This window comes from Rhinichthys klamathensis, unplaced genomic scaffold, assembly GCF_029890125.1.
Source record: "Rhinichthys klamathensis goyatoka isolate OS25496 unplaced genomic scaffold, OSU_Roscu_1.1 h1tg000032l_1, whole genome shotgun sequence".
In the NCBI taxonomy this organism is placed as follows: Eukaryota; Metazoa; Chordata; class Actinopteri; order Cypriniformes; family Leuciscidae; genus Rhinichthys; species Rhinichthys klamathensis.
Window position 1 is genome coordinate 4,414,441 of NW_026606581.1, and position 17,108 is coordinate 4,431,548.

Genomic DNA, 17,108 nt, shown 5'->3' on the forward strand with positions numbered 1-17,108 from the left:
GCACAGTCTCTGTCTCGCGTGCGCGCTCGCTATAGATTCCGGGAGATTTTAACTAATTTGCGGTATAACTTGTCGATCACGAGTGGCTCAACAGGTAGATCTATAGATAAACTCATCTTTCAGGCTTTTGACCGACCGGGTTGACAATTTAGCGTGAGAAACCGGGGGTGTGGCGTGTGAGCGTGTGAAACCAATCAAATGCGGGTGTCTCACGGCCAATGCGTGAGAGTTGGCAGCTCTGCAATGTTGATCCTCGTTCTGCCTTTAACGCGATCACTTTCTCTTTTTCTCTTTTTGCTTTGCTCCGATAAAACCTTTGCTTTCTTGATTTTCTGTGCTGCTTCGGCCATGACTATAACATTTGGCTCGCAAGTCCGATTTTAAGGAAGTGGGGGTGGTGGTGGAAGTGACGTATATGCCGTAAAGCAGTCGAATTTTGTAGTTCTCTTTGTTCGCCGGTTACTACCCGAAAAACCCGAAGTTTAAAAGTACGATTAAAAACGCTACAGACCCCGTCAGGCTATGGCAGACGTGTCATTCAACCTATTGTAAGTCGATGTACCATCACAAGAGACTTGGAAATATATTATGAAGGTTGAAAAGTTACCTGTTGTTACTTTAACACAGAAATTCAAAATTAGCTATCACTGCAAAATCGTTTTCTTACACAGTATTTTTTGTTTAGTTTTGCATACAAAATATTTAAAGGTTCATACAACAAAAAAACCTAAGCATAAGTCTAGCCTAAAATGATGGTTTTTAAAGTTGTTTTACTAAAAAACAATGAGTTAAATTCAGTAACATTAGGAAATTCATTAAGTAACTAACAATGAAAAATACTTTTATAGCATTTATTAATGTAGGTTAATGTTAATTTCTGCATATACATTTTTAACATTTCAAGTTGCATTCATTAAACATTAATGTATTATGAATAAACATGAGTTACAACAATGATCAATAGTATATTTAAAAAGTAATATTGGTAACACTTTACATGAAGGTTGTATTAGCTAACTAAATTGGTAAACATGAACTAAAAATGAATAATACTTCCACAGCATTTATTAATCTCTGTTAATGTTGATTTCAACATTTACTAATACATTATTAAAATCAAAAGTTGTATTAGTTAATGCACTGTGAATTAACATGAACAATGAACAGCTGTATTTTTATTAACTAATGTTAACAAAGATGAATACAGTAACAAATGTATTGCTCATGGTTAGTTCATGTTAGTTAACATTAGTTTGTTGTAATGTGGTACTGTAATATTAAACTAAATTCCCGGTCAGTGTTAGTTTATTAAACCTAATTCATTAATTAATACTACAAATTGAACCTTTACAATTTGAAAACTTATTCTATAAAAATAAGTCTTAATATATTACACAATTTCATCTGGTTTCATCCGTAAATGTTTTATTTTAAGGACGTTTTAGATATTTTTCAACTGTAAAACAAAAATACAGTTTAAGAATTTGCAGTGTAAAAGTGAGAAATGTGTTTGTTGCTGTTGTTGGAGTGGTGTTAAAAATGCAATAAACGGAGGCTGTGAAGCTGTTCGTAGTTTCTGATTTGTTTAGTGCAAATCCTGTTATTTCATGCTCCGTTGCTAACATTAAAGATCTAGTGTATGTTGGTCCACAATGTTCAAATCATGTAGAGTGAGGATTTAACCACATATAGGTAGTGCTGGTGTTTTTGCTGTGATCGGTATTGTGAAAGCTGTTATTTATTTGTGATTGAATTCCCGATTTCCATTCAGATCATCCCTATAGTTTGTGTTCTGCTTTGTAGTGTTTTAGATGAGTGAATCTATTTGTGAACGGTTACATCAAGAGAAAAACAAGAAAATGTGGAGGTTTCTCTAAGGAATTATTTGTGTGAATGCCTCAAAATGTTTTGTCCTGTTTTCTCACATTAATAAACTTTTTTTTCAAACCTTTTGAATGAGTCTGAAATTGAAATTAATTTGATTTCATTTTAAAATATAACAATCGCAATGCTTTTAATGGTTAGTGTGGACTGCCTAATATATCAACTTTTCAAAACTTTAATTTTTTTTAAATCACAATTTAAGTGTTTAGCCAATGGACAATAATTTTCCCCATAAAAAGACATTAAAATAAGTGTCTATTATTTTCCTGAGGTGATGTCTGGCTGCCAGCAGGTGGCGCACTCTTCATATCAAGAACACTAATAGAGGTCTAGGCTGCAATTGAGATGCCTTTAATTTTTAAAAGTACACTTTGCAGAATTGTATGTAATAAAGAGGACATGCCATTATTATCTTGTTTCTGTAGTTAAATGGTTTTCCTGTATTTTATCCCACAAAATGACTCATAAGTGCACTATAAATTAAATCTCATTTTTAATGTCTGCTATGCTAACATTTAAAGTGATCCGCTTCTCTCACGTTTATTTTAAGTTACGCCATTCTGGTCAAAAGGGCTTGGTGTACAATTCTGAAGATGTTTAGGGTTTCCAGAGTAGAAAAAAAAATTTGATAAATGAAATCAATCATTCAGATCTCCGATTTATTCCTTCGTGCTCGTTAGGGGACAGACTGTAAAGCTACAGACAATGATTTTACAAATTGAATTCCACAAATCAAAAGCTCAATTTTGATTTTAACTGCCATTTCATCCATAACACATACGAATGAGAGAACTTGTGGAAGCGGTCACAATTAATGTTCTACTTCCAGACACCTTCAAGTTTCCTCACACAGGAGGTCAGAAAGAGGTTAAAAATCGCAAGAAAAACTGCTAGGCCGTATGATTTGTGGACAGTTATATATTAGGAAATGGCACATTTCCCCCATTACGAACTGGAATGAATGCACTTTTACACAAACACATGGCAATGTAAAAGATTAATGCAGGTTCCTGTCAGTAATGGGCAAACGTGCATGTATGAAAGGTCAGTGACATGCTTTTAAGTACCAGGATATAAAAGGCAAGGTCAAGAATATACAGCACAACACTGGCAGATTGACATTAAGATGCAAGCATAACAGACCAGTGTCAAATAAAGCATTTGATTTATTTTGTATAAAAAAAAAAAAGGTACGATTTACAATATACTTTTATAAAAAGTCTCAGCATACAGCATAACACTTTGCAGATACTGACAGTCCAATTTCTGCAACTATACAAGATAAAACTCTGAGAGTTCACAAGGTTTCATCATGTCATTTTCAACGTCCAGTCCTTCATGTGCCAAAAGAATTGACAAAAACAGACTTAAACTTTGTACAGTAACTAACCACGTCGTCTCCTATTCACACGTTCTTCACGAAAAAAAAGGTAAGACTTCTTCTCAATGCAGAGAAAAGGTTCCTTGCGATCATTTACAGGTTTCCCTCCTATTTTCAGGGAATAGTGCTTCTTCCTCTTGAAGAAAGGACCAAATAAATCTTTTTAGAAGATAAATAATCAATGTCCGAACTTATAACACATCACATGGATTGTCCTTTTAGAAGCAACAAAAAAAGTCTCTTGATTCAATTACAGGAAAGAAAGAAGAAAAAAAACTCCAGACTGAGAACAGAAATTGGAGGAAAAGCCAGTTCCCAGGTCCTGTGTGTTCTTGTGTCTTAACCAAACACCTGCAAAAGATTGAGAAAGAGGCGCATTTAGAGAATGCAAACAGGGCAGAGATCCGGACAGCCTGGCGCCAGAGAGGAAGCCGCAGTTTGAACATTTAACCAAACACTCATAGACTGAGCAAAACCCTGGGCTCCAGATGTACACGAGCACTGCCTTCCCTTCAGTGGGAGCATTTCAACATTCAACATTCAACCTCAACTGATGATTAATAAACTCTTTATACTACTTTACAGACTATATGTGACACAAATTGTCCTTAACAAATTTGATTTCACGCTCTTAATTCAATTCTGTTCTGACAGCATAACATATTTTTCTGTCATTTACAGCATATAATAAATGGTTCATCAAAACCAGTGTGTTCAAGAGCATTTACCTGATTAACGGTAAAGTGTCCTGCTGTCCTCTGTGATCAAATCTGATTGAAACTCAGGTGTCTAAAGGGACAAAAAAAAACAAAGTAAATTTATTTGCGGTCAAACTTGCACATAAACACGCACCAAATCAATGAAGCTTTGTCGTGCATTAATAGCGCATTTCAAAATTCACGATAGATAGATAGATCTGAACAGTTACACTGTTGTTTCTGGGGACATTCACCTGTAATGAGAGGATGCTGATGTCTGTGTTGAGTGTTGTCAGGGGTGTTCTGGATGTCCCCTGCCCTGCTCGCGGGTGATGCAGGCTGGTGATCGCCGAATTCGAGTCAAGTGCAATCTGCAGGTCCAGGATATAATCGATGACATGTTGCAGGATTTCCATTTTGCTCACGTTCTTGTTCTGCGGGATACTCGGCACCAGCTCCTTCAGTTTAGAGTAGCAGTCGTTCATGTTGTAGAGCAGGCTCAGTGGATCGTCCACGGGGGTCTTGCTCCGTGAGATTCCCAGACTGTGCTCCGTCACAGTCGCGCTACTTTTCCGGAAAGACCTCACTGGGCTTATTGCCTTCATGTTGACAGCTCTGTAAGGAACGGTTTCGTTGAAAGAGTCGCCTTTGTGTTCGAGATTTCCTCTTTGCGCTGGGCTGTTGAAGCAAACGCAGTGGATTAGCGAGCTGTCATCGCTGTATATATACACCCTGCTAGGTGGGTTGTTCACGCGCTGGTTTGGATTGCGCTGATTGGTGGGTTAAGCCGCGTCAATCATCCCCTTCGCACTACGCTATTGGCCGCTGTGCTGAGCGCTCAAGACCCGCCCATTTCTTCCGCGTTCTTAACCAGTGAAAGCGCGTGTTTAGGGTGGCGCTGACTGCCTTCAGCTTCCACGGATAATTTCTCAAATCAGTGTACCTGTTTCTGATCAAGAGAATTAGGGACTGGAAAGTATAAGGATGTTTTCACGCATTTTCCGCCTTTGTTTCTAGTGTAACCGTCAAAATGAGCCAAAACAAGCTTAGACTGATTTATGCTGGACATCATCCTATACAATACCTAGGCTACGTAACGTGACTATTTTACTAGGTACGATGTAAACATATTTTATGTATCTATATAATGCAGTTTATGAAATGTACAAACCCCAGTTAAGCCTTCTATTAACCTTTAAATAGGCATAGGCGGGGACTTAACATATCTCTTTTCAACACATTTCATGTTATTGCTTCTTTATTTTCATATTTTTCCCTTACTGATTAAATGATCAACATTTACCTAGAAGTCAGTGGCATGCAACAATACTTTTAGATAAAGATGGCAAAATGATGCCGGGGGGGGGGGGGGGGGGGGGGGGTTATTAGTCACTTGACCTTAGTTCTATTATAATATTTTTCTTCAAAATTGTGCCCACTCTCACAGTGTCCCTCCCCCAACCTCCTCCAGGACACAAAAACCATTAAAAAATCGATTAAGGTAAAAAACCAAAGCTCTTGTAGTGGCATTTCTTTATCTAGGGTGTTTGCTGTGAATGTACCAACATGATATAGCCTACAGGTTCAACTCTGTGAAGGCTACTTTCTGCAGTTGGTGTTGTGCCCTTAATGTTTATGTTTGTTTACACATCATGACTGCAGGGGGATTATGAAAGCAGTCTTTAGGCCTGTTTAAAAGATGTAATAGTGATGACAGGACATCCTCCTGCTCTCTAGTGCACGAATGCGAGCAGCATATTGATAGACGCGCAGGAATCAATTACCGGGAAAGAGTAGCCTACTACTGTAAGTTTTAACGTGAAACTGCACAGCTGCAACTGAAGTGAAAATGCATTCTTCATGGGACTGGGAAGAATATTTTTATCCTGACACGGATTATATTACCATTTTTTAGAAACCTTTTGGCAGTCTAGAGCGAGGCGAGAGTGGTGGCAGAAAACAGAAAAAAAGCTCTTTGTTTACACATGCTAAGTAACAATGGAGACAGAGATTTCCTGGTTGCTTGTGCATATCCGACTAAACAGATGTTTGCGGAGATGCGTCGGAATGCAATCGTGTTGATGTGTCGGAATGCACCTCATACATTCTCATTATCACTGCTTAGAAAATGAAGTAGCCTAGTCTACTTGTAAGCTATCTCTAGGTCGATGCATTTTAGACTGTTTTTTAAAAGGAAATCTTCGCAAGAAAAACTGCATTCCGCGCGCGCAGGACTTACAAACGCTTGTGGTCTCGTCCGCATCTGCCGCAACTGGCTTTTTCCATTTTCTCCCTCGTCCTTTTTTTTTTGTTCTCACAGCTGTGTACATTTCGCATGACACCCTGACTGATCCCTGACAGGTGATGAATTGGCACCAAGCAAAGCAGCACTATAGAGCAGCGCCGCGAGCTCGCGCTCTCGCAGACTCTCTGGCGCCAGCCCCGTGACGTCACCCATTGACAGCGGCCCTGCAGCCAGTCCTCGCGGCGCCGTCCAGGCGGCTGCTATGGAGACGGGGCCAGTTCTCAGCTGATCAATGGGGCCCGGGCGCTGCGAGATCGGAGTTCAGTTCGTCACCTCCGAGGCCCGCACACCTGCATCGATTTGCATTTCTTTGCTTACGTTTAACTTGGAGGACTCCTCGGCCTTTTGAAACAATCTAGACTTTGAAACGAACCTAATAATGAGTAACCTTGAGTTACCTCAACTTTATCTCAATGTGCCCGAGGTAGAACGTTCTTTCAGTTAGTCATGCATTATTATGGATTAAAAAGAGAAGAAGAAGCGCCTTCATTTAAATGTGTCATTCGTCACAAAGAAACATCAAGCGAAACAACAATTGCGAGATATGGGGTTGGTTTTAAAAGAAAAGAAAAAACTTGTGCGTCTCTTAAAAGTATAGCCTATGTATTTTATACGCAAGGAGGAATAGGAATCGCGCGTGAACACAGATTGCCTTAAAGGGGTAGCCTAATTCACCCAAAAAAATATGAAAATTATGTCACTCTTTACTCATCCTCATGTTGTTCCAAACCTGTATATGAGTTTCTTTCTTCTGTTAAACACAAAAGAAGATATTTTGAAGAATGTCGGTAACCAGAAAGTAGGAAAAAAATACTATGGAAGTCAATGCTACCGTCAACTGTCTGGTTACCTTCTTCAAAATATCTTATTTTGTGTTCAACAGAAGAAAGAAACCCATTCAGGGTTGGAACAACTTGAGGGTAAGTAAATGATGCCCTAGAGAAGTAGATGGTATCTAGACGGTAAAAGCAGATTAATAACGAAAAACTCCCACTTTTAAACTAAGACTACAGACTTCTCATTGTACTTTACTAGAACATTACCATATCCCAATATGCAGTATTTTAGAGTCACGTTTGTTCTGTCTCCTGTCAAAATGCTAACAATGATAATGGCAAGAAAACAATCTAAAGTTGGCAGAAAGTTGACCAGTTCTCCACGGGATGGAGTCGGGATGTCTGTCCCGCCTCCTCTGCTGTTCCAGCTCACTGCAGCTGCACAATTCCTCCGTCTCCAGCTCAGCAGATCCCAAAGAGTCGCTTACTGTCGTCTACTATCGTTGAAAACCATATGCACAACACTTAAGTAGCCCATAACATAAATAGACATAAGCTATATAGCCTACCATCTACAGTTATCCCGAAGAATCTCAAAGTCACGCGCATTTTGAAAGTATTCTGAACAACGCAAACATTACGCGATGCTTTCATTAAATTCCTCTTTAGAAATGCGAGATTTTGAAACTCTCACGTAAAACTTCCTGTTAACCCGTGGGAGAAAATAACCCCGATTAAACTCGAGTCCCCACAAAATACTTCGCCACGGCATATTTAAACATCCGGACGCATGTAATCGTTTCGTTTCTCGTTCGGCTGTGGTTGGTTTCGGCGCTCGGTAGAGGCTTTGCGAGGCTCCCACGCGCCTGTCGCGTGCAGCAGTACACGCGTGAAAGTGTGGCTCGCGACTCTTGTAGCAACATCGACCCCATGGGCGTGGCGTTGATGTTTGGCTTAAGCTATTGTTCGCCTCCCAAAGAGGGTCCTGAGAAATTTTGCAATTCAGAACTCGAGTATCTTTTTTTTTTGGTTGCGTAATGCAGTGCTGCTGTTTGTATTCACACAATAGCCTATTTGTGAAACCATTGAAACACTTTCTTGCTGTCAGAGCATAACTATTCTTTCATAATACAAATACAAATAAGGGAGACCCTACAGCAGGGGCTAGTTGTCACAAAAGTTATTTTCCAAAAAATCATAAAATTGTTTTTCTGTTATAAACAAGTAAATACAGCAAAACCACACCTGTAAGCTATCAGACAAGATTAATTTAATGATGGTAGATTTTAACCGAAAGGTTAATCTGTGTCAGGACAAGGTGTTGGATCGGGGCAAGTTGTCACAGCTCTTAAATTATGTAATTTTACACAATTTATATATATATTGGCTAAAAGAGGCTTGTTACCTACAACGAGTTGCTTTTGTGCCTTATAAGTGTTTTAAAATTATTTAAAGCTATTATTATACTGTTATTATTATTATTAGGCATATTATTATATGGGGGGGGGGGGGGGGGTCTTTATATTTAAATTAATTAAATAATTAAAGAGTTAAAACTGATTTAAGGGAATAAAGAAAAAATAAGAATAGGGATTATGAACTAATTCAACTTAGATGCAGCAGCAGATGAATATAGAATAGACAATAGAATAAAGATGTATCAGTCCTCCTAAGTAGAAGTAAGAGAAACCAGTAGTGTGCATTATTGAGGAAGAGAAATCCTGAAAGGCTCCTTTCTCAGTCCAAACACCTTAGTCTTCAGTGTCACAAGGGAATTGAGAGTATTTGGGAGATCTGAAACTGCCTGAGACTATCTGATACCGTATGGACATGCAACTTTTTGGTTATTGTGGTAGCTTCTGCCACTCAAACTGCCTGGTTTTATTCTCTTTCTCCGCTGTAGAGCTGGATTGCAAATACTGTAGTTTTTCTTTTGAGCCACTTCCCTACTGGCTTCTGCTCTCAGTCACTGGACTCTTACTCAATCTCATCTCTTTATATAGCTCACAGGGAAGAGAGAGTCGATGGGGAATAAGTTTCTCTCACTATTATTAAATAGTTGGAGAGCATGACAAGTGAGGGGTCTGGGGTTTTGTGTAAAGCTTTGCTCTCACGGTCAACAGAATGTTATTTCTGGACTCTATATGAAAATGTCAGAATGTGAGGGATTATTTAGAGCTTTTACTTTGCATTCAACCTAGAACACCCCCTTTATGTTTTACACCAAAATGTAGAGACACGTTTCAGCAGGCTTTCTAAATCAAAGTCATTTATCTGTACTAAATATTTCATAATATGCCAGTTGCCCCTTGAAACCGATGATTGAGATGGAGAATTAATACCTTGATGTTGTTTAGGCAACAAGAACTCACAGTTTAGTTTGATTGTACATTAATGTGACTGATTGAAGTAGTAAGATAATGGAAACAAAGTACCAGGTTTCAAACCGGACTGTCAGGGATGTGCTTTGTGCAGGGAACAAACAGAACATTAATCATTGAGCTTTGACAATCATTGCACTTTTAGTGATCCACTGTTATGTTTTTCAGAGAAGGTTTCTAGTGTTCTAGGGTTATAAAAACACTCGAGGAACACGGGAAGTATACTTCAGATGCTTGACGGTCAGTATGTGCAGTACTAGGAACTCTGAGATCTCAAATCTTTCCTGAACACCACAAGTTTGGTTGTAAGAATATTATTCTATGAATATCAAATGTCTGGTGAGAGTTTTTACAGCGAGGGCTCATGCAGTTGGGTTCTCCCTGCAGTGTTGTGGTAGCAGCACGACTCTGTATTCGCCATGCAGCGCTGAAGAAAGATATCATGGCTGTGTGCCAACATTTCATGGTCGGGGATTACATTCAACAGGTATCGCTGTTGTTTTAAGCACCCCAGCGAAATCAACACTTCTCTGATTTTAACTGCATATTGTTTGTGCTCATGTTCAAATTCAGAACTTTTCAGGATATAATGCACTGTAAAAAGATGTTTGTAGTTTTTACAGGAAAAAACTGTAAAAATGCTACAGTAAAAACCTGTTAATTGAAACTGTAAGTGTTTAGCAACACACTATGTGAATTTTAAAATGACAAAATCTAGTAATTACATATATAATTTACAATGATTTTTAGTGTTTTTAAGTGTTTTTATTAGTGAATCGATTGATCTAGTTCACAAAACCGGTCTAAATCTATTCAGACCGATACAGTAATAATCAGTTCAGTCAACTGATAATGGAGTCTTAACATTTGGCCTGTTTGTCACAGCTGGAATTTCCCTTTAACACAACTTTTAAAATCGGCTTTACATAGGCTAAAAAATTTCGGCAACTAGCATCGGCTTGTCCAAACTGTAAATCGGGACAAAAGTCATGTAGTGTATTTTAGCCTTAAATTATCACATGACTTTAGAACACTTGGAATATAGAGTCATATAAACCATTTATTGTACTTTTATGGTGCTCATAGATCACTATATTACTCTACATTTTGTGTGTGTTCCAGAGGAGAAAGTACAATAAGTCCTGCAGGATTGGAATGGCATGAGGGTGAATAAATTATTACCCAATTTTCATTTTCATTTTGGTTGAACTATTTATTTAATGCAATTGTGTCACTAAACAAGATGGCAATAATGTATTTCTTGCAACCTCACAACACAGTAGAAAGGACAGCTCGGTTATTACCCGATTAATTCTAGAGTTTAATTCATATTGATTTACTAGATCCTTCATTTTCAACCCCTCCTTGCCATATTTGTGGCAAATAACATATGGGGTCAGAAGCGCATCAGTGCAGGCTAATGTCATGCTGTATTGATTCCTCTGCAGTGCTTTATCGAGGGGCCGACTCTCGGGAATAGGATGGGCTGTGCGCACACTGATAGAGGTGCTGTTCTTCATCATTGGTTCTACACCTTCCCCACCCCCACATCCCTATGAATTATTCATGATATGCTAATGAGCCGCTAAGGAATTTCAAGGGCCTCTTTAATAGCTGTTCAACGTCCAGTGGTAGCAGCGGGGCCAGATCAGGCGACAAAGACAAGCTGACAGTGATGGTCTTGGCAGAGTCTGTGCGCTGCACGGGGCCCCTGATACAGCGGCTGTCCTGAGGGCCCCGTGTCTGATGAGCTGATCCATGCTGCTCTGCCACGCTGACCTGTGAGTGTGTGAAAGGGGATCTGAGAAAGGGAAGGGGATGTAAGCTGTGACACATGTGCTGTTCCCTGCCACTCCATGTCTGAGCTCTTACACACTAAGAGGATCGTGACACTCTCAGATCCCTGTGCTCACAGTCACAGCCCAGTGCAGTTTCACCACGGTGTCTGTTCAACAACCCGGGAGTTTCACTTTGAATAACCACTTTAGACTTATATTTTCACGTCATGATGGATGTTGTAGCAGGAATCAAAAATACATGCTTTTTCCATAGATAAAATGCTACATGAGATGGTAGAGTGGCCGCATTTACACTGGAGGTCCTGATGCCCATATCCGATTTTTTTTTCATGACCATCTTCTTTTAAAAGTGACCCATATCTGACATCTGCATTTACACTTGGCGAAACAACCCAAGGTAGAAAAAACGAAACAACCCAAGGTAGAAAAAAACGATGCGATTTGAAATGGACGCAGATGAAATGATAATGCAAGCTTTTGTTGACGTCCACCTGAGTTGACGTCATTCGCCACCGTCGCTTTTTCAATGATAGGACTCACATTGACAGGGGAATATCCTATATGTCCACTTACATGGCAGACGCAAATGTAAGTATCCGATTCATATCAGATTTATTTCCACATATGAATGAGGCCTGAAACCGGTCTGAGGACATCGGAATCAATGTGCTTTTTTCCTGCTTCATGTTTGTGCCACATGGGAGGAAAAAATCAAATTGGGTTACTTAAGTCATGTAATGTAAATGCGACCATAAAGAATCTAAGTCATAATAAAAAATGTATGAATGCCTTGTGTAATACAATATCAAGCCAAGTGGCATTTATTTAGAAAGATATCACAAATACACCTTTGTTTGTTATAAATGATAAGACCATAGTTATCTTGTTCAAAATGAAGGGAAAATGCATTTGGACACGTTGTGGTCGTCAAACGTTAGTCTATCATGTTCATAGTTAATGTGATGAACTACACCTGTGGTGACTCTAGTAGGATTTTGAGAGGAACTGACATTCTTACACCAGTTTGGTTAAAAAAAGCAATTGAATAAATGTCTGTCGCATCATTTGTTAGCAGATGCAACTTGCTTTAATGCTTCATTACGTTATAAACATTGTGACTCCATAGTGTCCAAATACCTGATGAGATGTGTATGTTTACACTACTGTTCAAAAGGTTGAGGTCGGTAAGATGTTTTAATGTTGAAATTGAAAGGTGTCTTTTATGCTGACCAAGGCATTCATTTGACCGAAAATACAGTAAAAAAAGGTAACTTTTTGATATATTATTACAATTTTAAATAACTGTTTTTTTTATTTGAATACATTTTCAAATGTAATTTATTTCTGTGATGGCAAAGCTGAATTTTCAGCAGCCATACTCCAGTCTTCACTTCAGTGTCACATGATCCTTCAGAAATCATTCTAATATGATGAATTAGTGATTTTTTTATTATTATCATCAATGTTAAAAACAGATGTGCTGCTTAATATTTCTGTGGAAACCGCGTTGCATTGTTTCATTGTATATAAATATAAATAAACCTTTCTTTTCTTTCTTCACAAAGTAAAAAAAAATTCCCATCACTTTTTATCGCTTTAATGTATTCTTGCTGAATAAAAGTATTATGTTTTTTTTTTTTTTTTTACCTCTACCTGATTTAGAAGAAAATAAGTCATCCAGGTATGAAACAACATGAGGGTGAGCAAACAATGACAAATTTTCTTCTTTTTAGGGTGAACTATCCTTTTAAAAATGCTGTATATCTCCTGACATACACCTTGCTCTGTTCATCTCAAAATATCTCATGTCAGACAGAACAATTCAGCATCTTTCCCTATAGTGTATAATAGATTGAGTGGGGGCCAGTGAGATCATTTTTTAAAGGATTCTCCAGACGCCCGGCTGCACCGTGCAGCATGCAGCTTGGATGGACAGACAGGGTTAGTGGGGCTATAATAAAGCAGGCCAAACATAAAAGCCTGTCATTAGCCTTTCACAGATGCCCATAGTGCTCCCAGATCGGTTGGGTGGCCGGAAGGGGTGAAAGGGCTGACCTGGGAGCTGTGGAGGAAAGAGCCGGGTGTAGGGGGCCGCAGCTCTCGTCTGATCTCAGAACAGCTCCTTCCTCCGCAGCTCCATTACCATGTCAATCCCAAGGAAAAAACAGAGCCCGCCTGGGCCCAGCAGTGGTCCGGATCCATATGGAGCTGCCGGGTCCTGGAATGAATAGTGAATGGAGCGGCTGCTGCTGGAATCTGCCTCCCAGCCTTTGTGAACAGGATGACCAAAGACAAGAGGGAGCTTTTGCAGATGGCCGGGGCTATAAATAGGTAGCTAGTCTATCTCCTCGCTGTCAGTCTGTCTATCTGTCTCTCTCTCTCTGCTACCCGACCGGCCCGGGCTGCAGCAGGCCCGATAAATAAACGCTTCGTGGTGACATATCACATGTTAGGATGTGGCTGTAGGGCTAAAGGCATGACACATCTTCTCGCTCGAACGTTCATTACTTAAAACGTCCGTGCGTAGTACCCACAGATGAACAAGTCTGCGCACTTTTTTCGATTTAAACAAGGAAGCATTGTGATCGGAAGTCAAACGTCTCGCAGATGGACTTTAAAATGATAGCTAAATCCACCCATGTTGTGCAGATTGAGGGTTCTTTGTCATTAAACTAAGCCTTAGTATTGAAGCCCATCTGGCCATGCGTATGCGTGCGTGTTTGTGTGTATGCGCATAAGCATGTGTCTTAGCTGTGTGTGTTTGCATGCTGGGATTGTATGCATTGTTCAAGACACACTCTATGTTCGGGATAGCATGCTAACATATACTCACTGTTATTTCAGTTTATAGAGTGTGTTTTTTCAAAATGTGCAAGACACAACAAACCACTGCACAGAATATTGTATGCCATAATGCACCCTGCTTGACTTGACCTTCCATTTGCAGTCCGACAATGAACAGGAGGTAATTAGAGCTGTAAATATTGACTTTTTTTGGGATCAGATGCCATAAGTTAAAGTCGGCAAGAAATGTAACATGAAACGATCATCTTTCCTTCCCTATATATTGTGACGTACATATGACTGAAACAGCTTCTTGGATGAGAAAAAATGTTGTAGTAAACACATCATCAGAGAAGAGAAGTGATGTCACTGCAAGAGTGAATAAAAAAAAACAAGAATTGTTCATTTTGATTTTATGGTGTCTATAAGACATTTTTATGGAAAATAATATTTTATATCTAAGATGATAACACAGATGATGTGCACCACACATACTGTTTGAAACATTTATTGTTGCGTAATGCCTCACTTAGTATTTAGGTCAAAGATGTGCTGCTCAGTTTTCTTTCCATTCTATTAATGCATTTAAATATACTTAAGTATACATAAATACATCAAATATAAAATATTTTAAATATTTAAATATTCACAATACATAAAATAATGACTTTCTTATGTAAAGTGTGTATTGTGCTCTATTCGGTAAGTTGTAAGCTAAAGTTTCAAGCAAGTTGTGGAGACTGCAGGTACTGTGAAGTGCTTTTCCCACTCATACGGTTGGCATCGAGATCCCGCTGGCTCTGATTATTGGAAACACAGATATAATGTCTCACACGCACATCTAATGCGCTCTGGCTCTAGAATAGCACCTAAGATAATCATTAGAAGTGATGTTCTCTTGATGGTTTTGCATCTGGACCACACAAGGGAAAATAATTGCAGTGCTGCACCACGGTTAGATAAGATGGCACCTGGCCTGGCATGGACAGGTCACATGCTTTTTCTTAGAATCGCTTGAGATGAAAATGCGAGTGAGTGAGAGAGTGAGTTCATTGTCCAAAAAAGAGAGCATGAATTGTACGCCCACAGCCCACAACAATGAAATCCCTAAACAAAGCAGCCAGGTGGTCAGTGCAGGTGGCCCAAACCTATAACTCAATAGGCTCAGTTTGATTACATCACATTGTAAAACTTGTTTGGTAAAGCATGAAACATGATGATTCAGAAACAGAAATTCATTTTTTATGTTTTATAATCATTTCACTCCACTTAAATTATTTCCAAATCTAGTTACACAGACATACTGAAGCCATTTGTGATCTTCACAAAATCTGTTTTGAACTACAAGCTTGTGGCCAACTGCATGCATTTAAATTAAAGACAGTGCAGATGGAAGAACACAATAGAAAACACACCAGGCTTTTGGGCCATAGCCTATTCAGTAAATCCCATGGGAAAAGTCTCTGATCTTACCTTTTGATACTAATACTAATACGAGATACTAATACTAATCACCTCGTGTTGTCATGCTATATTGCCTTCAAAGCAATATATATATATTTTTTATTATTATTAATTTTTTATGGCTGTAAAGGCAATATAATACGACAGTACAAGGTGATGTCACAAATGGTCAATGTTTGTTCAGTGAACTGTATTTTTTTCAATAATGATGGAAATATCCAACAGCTTTTTCTATCATAGAAACATTAGAGTAAAGTGTGACAGCCGAGCCCAGTCTCTCTCCCCTATATGTATTAGGAAAAGTGTATTGTCACCTTCACAGTTCACTTAAATGCTCCTACAAATGAATTTTAAGTCTAAATATTCCATGTAGCCTCTTAATTAATATAAACTGTAAAAAAAATCTGTAGAAATTACAGTATTACTGGCAGCTGCTTGCCAATAACTTACTGTAGTTTTAAATTTATGTTATTTACTGGCAACAGTTTGTTCAAAGTTAAATGAACATTAAACATTAAAAAGTCTTTATCTTTACAGAATAAAACTAAAATAACAGCCTCATGCAAAGCATTCTGGGAACCAAAATCTGAAGGAAAAAAAAACAGAAAAAGGTTGATGAAGATTTCTGGTTCCCAGAATGCTTTGCATTAGATTGTTATTTTATAATTTTATTCTGTAAAGACAAAGACTTGTTAATGTTTAATGTTCATTTAACTTTGAACAAACTGTTGCCAGTAAATATACATCAATTTAAATCTACAGTAAGTTACTGGCAAACAGCTGCATAACTACAGCAATTTTTTTACAGTGTATGAACAGTGCTGTTTGCGCTTTATTCCGATGGTCCACTTTAGACATTCATTCTACTAACTTATAAGTACGTTTGCAACTACATGTCAACTAACTCTCATTAGAGTATTAGTACTGTATGGTTAGGGTTAGGTGTTAGGATTTGGGTTAGTAAAAAATTTGACATGTAGTTGCAAAGTTACTTATAGTCATGTCTGTTGGGTGAGCATCAAAATAAAGTGTTAGCAGATATTAAGCAGACAGTTAAAACTCTAATGAGAGTGATTTGACATTGCAAATGAAGTTAGTAGAATGTCTAAAGTGGACCATCGAAATAAAGTGTTACACATGTAATTACACTAGAATTGGAAATATGTTGTTTCAAATGGTTTTACATGAAGTTTATCATCTCACACTATAGGTCACTGCTTATAGTCCAGTCACCTGTTTGTCCAGTCTTGAGTCCCGTCAGTGACATGTGGAGCTGGGAGCTTTGACACTGGGCCGCTCAGGCTGCGTCATGACTGAGCTCCTGAGCCTTGAGCATGAGGGGTTTAGCTTCACGCAGCGTCTGTGAGGGTATAGAGGACCTCCTGCCATCCAGTTCAGTCCAGCCTGAGCAACAGACTGCAAGGACAGGGCAGATGGGCCGAGGATCAAGCCCCACAGTCTTGTCAACTGTCTCTCTCTCCTTTCATATCTATTTATCCTGTTCTTAAAAGACTGTCACAGTTAAAAAAAAAATTAGTAAGAAAAAAACGTTAAAAATACAGCATATTTTCTTATTGAATATAGATAAATGAAGGTTCAAGTTGGTGGGAAACACACCTCTGATGCTTTCCTGAGA

The 17,108-nt window shown here is 38.7% G+C and overlaps 1 protein-coding gene across 1 annotated transcript; it reads right to left on the minus strand.

The window, feature by feature from the left end:
* Nucleotides 1-3,032: 3,032 nt before the first annotated feature.
* id2a (inhibitor of DNA binding 2a) lies at nt 3,033-4,990 on the minus strand. Its single transcript, XM_056245639.1, has 3 exons — nt 4,218-4,990; nt 3,994-4,054; nt 3,033-3,616 (listed from the first exon to the last, which is right to left on the minus strand). Exons 1-2 carry the CDS (start codon nt 4,566-4,568, stop codon nt 3,998-4,000), a joined length of 408 nt encoding a protein of 135 aa, XP_056101614.1. The 5' UTR covers nt 4,569-4,990; the 3' UTR covers nt 3,033-3,616; nt 3,994-3,997.
* Between the last annotated feature and the right edge of the window lie 12,118 nt (nt 4,991-17,108).